The sequence below is a fragment of the Engraulis encrasicolus genome, chromosome 10 (genome assembly GCF_034702125.1).
Source record: "Engraulis encrasicolus isolate BLACKSEA-1 chromosome 10, IST_EnEncr_1.0, whole genome shotgun sequence".
In the NCBI taxonomy this organism is placed as follows: domain Eukaryota; kingdom Metazoa; phylum Chordata; class Actinopteri; order Clupeiformes; family Engraulidae; genus Engraulis; species Engraulis encrasicolus.
In genome coordinates, this window is record NC_085866.1 from 19,996,021 (window position 1) to 20,004,814 (window position 8,794).

The 8,794-nt window shown below is 42.2% G+C and overlaps 1 protein-coding gene across 1 annotated transcript in view; it reads right to left on the minus strand.

The window, feature by feature from the left end:
- Positions 1 to 4,496: 4,496 nt before the first annotated feature.
- LOC134457407 (elastase-1-like) overlaps positions 4,497 to 8,794 on the minus strand; it is a 25,588-nt gene continuing 21,290 nt past the window's right edge. The window contains exons 8-11 of the mRNA XM_063209425.1: positions 7,047 to 7,183; positions 5,724 to 5,869; positions 4,849 to 4,998; positions 4,497 to 4,577 (exon numbers count right to left, since the gene is read on the minus strand). Of these exons, the coding sequence (XP_063065495.1) occupies positions 4,566 to 4,577; positions 4,849 to 4,998; positions 5,724 to 5,869; positions 7,047 to 7,183 (445 nt within the window). The 3' untranslated portion in view covers positions 4,497 to 4,565. The remainder of the gene's footprint in view (positions 4,578 to 4,848; positions 4,999 to 5,723; positions 5,870 to 7,046; positions 7,184 to 8,794) is intronic.

Below are 8,794 nucleotides of genomic sequence, written 5' to 3' on the forward strand. Positions count from 1 at the left end.
CGTTTGCGTTTTTGGCATCCATTAGCCTGAGATTCCATTGCGTCTGCCAGTGCCACAGCTGTCACCCCCCGTGACGCGACCGCACCGCCACACTGTACTGTACTGTTCTGGCTGGCTGATATCATAAGTGTATCATCTGGCTAGTCTCCTCCAACTCCCATTGCCATTGTGACATAGCAATCCACAGCACACAACAAAATTGCATTCATGCTTCACCGGTGCAAGGGGGCAGCCCCCAATGACACCCCAAGGGAGCAGTGCAGCGGGACGGTACCATACTCAGGGTACCTCAGTCATGAAGGAGGATGGGGCAGAGCACTGGTTAATTACTCCCCCGACCAACCTGGCAGGTCAGGAGTCGAACCGGCAACCTTTGGGACACAAATCTGAAGCCCTAACCGCTTACCCATGACAGCCTGATCATGCCGTGACGTGTGCGTCAGTTTGCATCTTCTATTTCCCCATGCACTTTGGTTGCCGCCAGGGCTCTAAATTAACACCAGCCAACCGGCCAAATGCTGGTGACATTTCAGTTTGGCCGGTAGAAAAGACCAACTTACAAGCCACTTTCACCCATTTTGGCTGGTGGTGAAAAAAGTTAATTTGGGCCCTGGTTGCCGCACTGAATTGTGTCTCTGCTGCGTTGTGTGGAACGCTGCCTGCCTCCATCAAAAAGTCAGAAGACAGGTCGACCGTCGACGTCTGTCAGAGACGCTTTGACACATGGGACCCAGGCATGGCTGTGTTGGACTTGTGCTGTGTTCAGTGATGGGCTAATGGATGAATCAGTTACAATCCTGTGCCACAAATTCCAAATGACTTGATTGAGAAGGTCAGTAGACCGAAAGCTTGGCCTATTAAAAAGAACACAAAGGGGATTTAAGTGTGCAGACATTTTTCTTTCAATTTTACACAGTTTTTGTTTATGTTTGGCACCTTTTAATCGAGAGTGCGGTGTGATCCGGCTTTACACAAATGACTTGATTTACCAGCCCAATTCAGGCAGACAAGAGTTCAAGTCCAAACCAAGTCCAGCTTATTAGATAGTCCTACCAAGCCTTGTCTTTTGCAGGAAGCTGAATGAGTCCAGGAAGACTGCCGGCTGATGGACGTTCCATTTAAATTCTATTCAATTCTTTATTTACATCAGACACAAACTCAAGGTATACAAAACAGTGAACTTACATAGCAAGACAAATTAAGAAAAGAAAAAGAAAAATAGGAAATAAAACAAAATGCACACCCATCAGACATATAAGCTCTCTCTCTCTGGTGTCGCCTAAGCATGAAGGAGAACCTCACAGAACTCTTAGCTGGATTCACTTGAGTTGTGTTTCTCAACGGGCGCGGTATAGCCCCCCAGGGGGTGTTGGGGAGCTCTAGGGGGCGTTGAGATGGATACCACTGAAAAGGGACGGCGCTCAGTTACCATTGGGGGCCATTAGTCTGTTTATTTTGAAATACTAAGGGAGGCATTGTTAGATTTATGATGAGGTCAAGGGGATGTTGGGAGGTTTGTGATGAGGCCAAGGGGGCGTTTGTTCAAAAAAGGTTGAGAACCACTGCACTAGGGTTTGAATTGTGCTGTTCCAAACTGCACATTAATTTACAGCATATATTACAGCTCCCATGACTGCATCACAACCAGGCACAGGAGTGTACAAAGAGGTAGCTTACTGTACCATCTTGGTAACTTCATCAACAATCTCGGAGTTATTATATGCTACTGGCAGCTTCTGGTAGCTGCTTTTCTTATACCTACACCATAAGTGGGCAGTATACATGGATGTACAGAAGGATTTAAACAGAGAGCATTTGATATTAAGAGAGCACATGCTAAACTTGCGAAGTAAGATGTTGGACTGGGCATACAGTTTAAGTCATTGGCAGTATATGTCACGATCGTCACTGAGATCATCTGAAATTATATGACCAAGGTACAGTACTTCACTTCCTTACACACCATAAGAGAGCTATCACACAGGTAGAGAGCAGGGAATGTCATCTTCTTATCCTCTTTACTCCTCACTATCCTGACATTACTCTTTTTTGCATTGAATTTACGTAATGTCATACAGAAGACCATATTGAGTGCATATCTTAAGTAATTGTTGCAACCCAGCACTAGGCTCACAATGGCCAGATCATCTGCATACATGAGATGATTAACCAAAGAATTGGCAATTAAACAGCCCGTGGAACACAAACCTAACTGGACCAATAAGTCCTTCATGTAAATAAACAACGCAGGAGATAAAAGCCCGCCTTCGTGGACACCATTAGATACATGAAATGAGGTGGATATTCCACACACACATTTAACATGCATGATCTGGTGGCTGTACCAGTACACACAGATCCTGATGATGACCTTTGGGACCCCCCTCTGTAACAATTTCATGAATAATGTATTATTTATCCTGTCAAAAGCCTTAGAGTCATCAAGAAAACACATACAAACAGTGGAGATCTGGTTCACAAACTTGGCAACCATTTCCGTTAACGCAAATACATTGTACACATATCAGTGCCATGTTTCTTTTTAAAACTGTTTTTCTGATGTTAAATTGATACTGTCCCATTTTTGGACATACACTCATAGTATTAAACCTTGAGTTAAATTATTGAGATTCACCCTTCTCCTGCACTTACTGCCGTTCTATGAGTATGGCAGTGCCACCAGCTGGTCTCATAGGACTCAATGTTAACTGCTAGCTTGGAGATAAAATTTGCACTGCCATACTCAGTCAACGGTTGAAAGGTTGAAGGTTCAACCCAATCATTTAACTCAAGGAGAGGTGCAAAATACACTTATTTCCAAACATGGAACAGTATCACTTTAATAGAAAAGCATCAAGCCTTGTAGTCATGACACGTTCTAGAACCTTGGAGGGAATACTAGACATTGGTCTATTGTTGACAATGTTTAAGTTTGATTGGACGAGTAATTGACATTGTACAGTAAATGTTGTGAATTGATAGATCTCTATTTTTGTAGTTTGTAATTGTTTTGTATCCTGCCTAGGGGTCGGAGTGTTAGAGCCATGATAGTATTTAGAATATTTCGGAATATAATTTAGAATGTAAGAATTTATATACTTAGATTTTTGCAATTTATACAGTAGTCTATTTATTTAATGAAAGAAATGTTTATCGTAAGTTTAAAGTAATTTAACAGGCATTTAGATCCTTGACTTTTAATTTGATTGCGTGCATAAAGTAAGACCCATCCTCAGAACTGAAGTAATGGTGGTAAGAGAAAGACTGATTTGAGAAGCATGGATGTATATAGGTTTTTGACTGTGTCTGCCTCTCTCACTCAAGCAGTTCACGGTGATACAAGTACAGAAGGTCTGTCAAAAACTCTCTCATATCAATGACGACTTTATATCTGCTCATTCTTATGAGTTACATTACACTTACACTTCCGACCTGAGGTAATTTTCCGATCTTCACCCGTCTCGCTCAACAAACTTATTTCCTGTCCCAATCTTCACTGTATATCTCATACAGTTGAGATGGGACAGGCAGGGTAGACCACAGAGGGACTGAACAGAGTACTAGATAAACCTAAAGGACAGATGCACTATTTTTAACATTTAGCCCCTTTTCTGAAATGTCTGCAATAAAATATAGTGTCCCTCAACATTTTTTTTTTTGGCTGTTTGCTGCTGTCTCCGTTATTTGGTTAATTTGGATTTTGTCTAAACCGGCTTTAGAATGGCCCTCTATGGGTATGTCCATATCTCACCCTTAACATTTACAAAGGAAAAAGAATCTGGTGCCACTCGGATGTCTATTTTTTGTTATTTATTTTTTCAGTGCAGTAAGACTAACGTTTCGACATGCGTCTCAAGAGCAGCATGAATTCTGGAAATAAACTGCTAAAAACATTACACAGTGCACCTTTGATTCATTGTACAATATACATGTACTTGTTAATTGTGCCATGTCTTCTAGGGTTCTATTTTGGAAAATCAGGTCCCTAGCCGTACCTACTTTACCTTTTTTTGTTGTTGTATTGCATTTTATTGCAATGTATTGTATTGTACTCTTTTGTGGCATGAAGTGCACATTTCAACTCTTTCTTTATCAGGGTGTCTTTGAATAATGCTACAATAAATATCTTACTTGACCATGATAAACCTCTGCCTCCTGTCAACGGAGACCATACTGCACATAAGAAAGATATGAAGAGTTCAGATGCAAAACCCCCTAAGTGCCATTTCAGAAAATAATCTTAATTCATGTTTATTTAACACAAAGCTATCAAAATTGCATATTTTTTATTTTATTTATGTAATATAACTATTTAAATGTATTATCAAGTACATGAATGTAAACCAAACCAACAACGGGGTTCTCTAAAAATATAGAAGTGCAGGTCTTCAGAAATGGAGTTAGGGGGTTTTGCATCTGAACTCTTCATATATTTGAAAGAAATAGATGTCGTACACAAAGAAATGCTGATGAGTTTTATTTCTACATGGTGATTAGAAGAGGATAAGGATCATGTGAGAGGACATGTGGTCCCACATCATTGTCCCAAGTCTTCATGAGGGACTTCATCCAGTGATCTGGGGGGAAAAGAACCAGAAATACAACATTTCAGGTCACAAATACTGATCACAAATCAAGCATCAACATAAAACAGTTTGTGTGGCGCACACACGTGTACTGTATGTGCACATGCGCATGCACATGTGTGTGTGTGTGTGTGTGTGTGTGTGTGTGTGTGTGTGTGTGTGTGTGTGTGTGTGTGTGTGTGTGTGTGTGTGTGTGTGATGGTGTCTACGTATTTGTGTGCATATTTTTGTGTGCATGTGTGTGTATGATTATGCTACTTACTCCTCTGATCCAGCAGATGTAGGCTGAGACGCGAGTGAAGACAGTGGGCTTCCTCGCTACATTGCAGCCACGGCTGGAGACGAAGCTGGCAATGCCATGGACCACCCATCTCCTGCCGAATCTGCAGTTCAAGGCGCCACCAAAGTCCCCCTACACAACACAACACAACACAACACAACACAACACAACACAACACACACACACACACACACACACACACACACACACACACACACACACACACACACACACACACACACACACACACACACACACACAGCATTTGATGTATATCAGGATTTGATGTGATGGTGTATTAAACATATACATAGCCTACAGTATAAGCATGTCTGGTACATACACCTACAAACACACAAATGTGATCCTGTAAGTGCATACAAGCAGTACAAACACTGCACCTCAGTGTATGAATAGCTATTTAATATTTATGTTAGACTGCCTTATTATTAGAATTATACCCTATAACAAATTTAAAAATCATTAATGAAATTAAATGTATAGAATAACGGCCATCGAGGGGTCCCGATATCAATGGAAAATGGACCTGGCAGCAGGCTGTTAGAACGCTTCCGCCTCGTCCATTATTTCCCTTGATATCGGGACACCTTGTCGGCCGTTATTCTAGCCTATATATAAAGGTGGACACCTGCTCAGCCAATCAGAAGACGTTCCATCGTGTTCAACGGGTGATAAGTGTATGCTATCATTGATGTCTAAATTGATTGACAGGTTGCCATATGCCAATACCAGAGGGCGGGAGTCAGGTAAGCCATATAGGCTACTGGAGATATAATGAAGTGGTACCAAGAACGACCAAACACTGAATGTACTGTAGAGTGACTAGAGAGACTCACGTAACATCCAGCTTGTCTGCCGTTGCCTCCGGCACACATCATGTTGCTGTTGACGCTGCGACCCCACCAGTAGCGGTTGCGGCAGATGCTCTGTCTCACCGTGCGCATGATCCCATACCTCATTACGTGGGAGGTGCGACCCCTAGCTGTACACAAATACTTAATGTTCAGAGGTAGGCCTACATAGTTCAACAACCGTTTCACACAGCCTTTATCTTGTTTGTTACCAAAAAGGAAACAAATCGTGTCCGAATCTGCAATGGCGTATTCCAGCAAAATGGGCTACAGCTGAATAGTGTAAGTTGGTAAATAAGGAGTTTGCAGACAGGCCCATTAGGGGTAATGGTTATCAGGCTTGTACGAAATTCCGAATGGAAAGAATTTCAATTCAAAGTAATGCCATAATACGAACACTAGGTGGTGGTGTTCTATGTACTTTCAATGGGTGGTGTAGATTAAATTCAAAGAAATTCAAGGTAATGGCACCACCTAGTGTTCGTATTATGCCATAATTTTTAATTGAAATTCTTTCCATTCGGAATTTCGTACAAGCCTAATGGTTATATGGGGGTATGGTTACAGACCCTCCTCAAGATCAAATACACCAGCCACACATCCCCACCCCAACTTCAAAGACACAACAACCCAACTAAATTGAATCGTATAGGAGAGAAAGATACTTCAGGCTCGTTCTTTTCCGGTATCCATGTGATGTCGGGTGAACGCCCCTTTAGGACACCTTCGGTTAGGAGACCTTCGGAGTATTGAGGTTGAGAATAAATGAAGTTCCCTTAACATTGTAGATGACGGTAGCGCACATCTTGTGCAAACACGACAAAAAGAGAAGGAGGAGGAGGAGACAACGCCCCCTTAAGGAGACCGAATTTGAGGACACTCCTTTGCATTGGATGGGCGGAGTTTGGGATATCTTTCTCTCCTATACGATTCTTTGACCCTACCCAGCGTCAGGCAGGTTTCAGACACAGGTCTCAGTGGCCTAAACCTTTAAAGGTGCTCCGTGTAAGATGGTGGCCAGAGAAGGTATTGCAACTACACCGTTCAGAGAAATTGTGCATACTGTCAATTTTGATCTTTTCATCAATATTTACTAATTAATGAACTCATATTTACTAGTATGACCAAAGTACAGTAAGTATTTCGTTAAAAATGCCTATTTCTGGAAATTGAAAATGGCGGACCATGGAGAAGATCCCCCTTCTCATATATGCACTTTAACCAAAGCCAAGATCCATCTGCCTTCTCCTTGGCGGAAGTACGTAACAAAAAGAGAGAGGCCCATTTTTAGCCCCCTGGTTGACCTACTTGCAGTACGGCCCCACCCGGTGAGGGAGCAGAAATGGTTGTGTCTCAGCACCTGGCCGGCTGGTGGCAGAGGGGCCAGAGAGACATGGGAGCCCAGGGTGACGTAGGAGGACAGTCGCAGCAGGGCAATGTCGTTACTGAGGATAGAAAACAGGGGATCATCCCTAGGTTCCTGACCCTGGGTCCTATGTTCCCTGGGTCCTATGTTCCCCCAAACCTGGGAACATAGGACCCTTTTTTCAAAAAAGGGTTCTACAGTATGTTCCCCGCTACTTCCAAGTAGACTGCTGTCGCATGGCAAAGCGCAGGTTGTTGTTGCACCTCTGACAGGTTAGGTTTAGGGATAGTTTTGGTCAGGGCGCAAATTTACAACTCAGAAACATTGCATTACTGACAGTTGAGGTTTAGGGATGGTTTTGGGAAGGGCACAATTTGAAAACTCCGAAACATAGAATGCGGGGAACATAGAAAAAGGGTCCTAAGTTCCCAGTCCCATACAAAGAGAGGGCCCGGGGAACATAGAACCTGGGGAACATAGGTACACTCCCGAAAACAGCACACCAACAGGTGAAGCCATTGATTAGATTGTGCTAAACTGTTGTATATTGCAGCGGAAGTTCATTTTGACACACTCAAAGGCACCATGTGCGCTATTTCTGTTTTCTTTAAGTGTTCTTGCATGCTCAAAGGATAATTACCTCCGCCAAGGAGGTTATGTTTTCGGTCAAGTTGGTTTGCCTGTCTGTCTGTCTGTCTGTTTGTTTGTTTGTTTGTTTGTTTGTTTGTTTGTTTGTTTGTTTGTCTGCCAGCAGGATAACTCAAAAACTAATGCACAGATTTTGACAAAACTCTGTGGAGTTGTTGGAAATGACCCAAGGAACAAGTGATTACATTCTGGTGGTGATCGGGATCACGACCCGGAACCAGGACCTTTTTAAAGAGTCTTCACCTATGCTAACCTAGGAATCTAGACGCCCCTAGTGACCGCAAATTGAATTGTGGGACAGGCCAAAACATTCCAGTTTCTAACTGCATAAAAACTTCAAATGAAAATAGGGTGTAACATGGTCAAATGTTCTATCAAACAGCTACCCAGAGGTCTGCGCTTTCTGAATGCCTTTCTAGTTTACATGTTCAATGTTAAATGTTCATTTGTACTTTATTGACCACCTATTGTTACCAGTCCATCACTGTTACCTGTCCTGTCTTGCACTTTATGTCAGTCTCTAAAATGTCAGTCTTGTATATGTCTATGTCCTGGCATGGTATAGAGAGAAAACGTAATTTCATTTCCTTGTATGACTTGTGCATATGAAGAAAGTGACAATAAGAGCTGACTTGACTTGAGTGTGACATACTGACCCATGAGTGAGACTACCCCTCCATCCGGGATGGCGATAGACGCGGCTCACACTCATCATCTGGCCCCCGCAACGGTTGAGGTTCAGTTCACCAACAACCACACGATAGGCCCTGCGGCTGCAAAATGATGATGATTGTGATTGTTATTAATAATAGGCCTCCATGTTTCTATATGCAATGTGTATTTTTTTTGTAATATGATATAGCCTAACAAATTCACATTCGACACGATAAATAGATATTTATATTGTATATCTCACTTCGTGTTTGTGTTGTAACTATGGACTATGTCCTCGTTTGTAGGCTAAGTCAACTATATATTACAATATTACATGAATATATTGTATTGTAAAACTGATGTCTGGCTTTTCATTCTTCCAAAATTG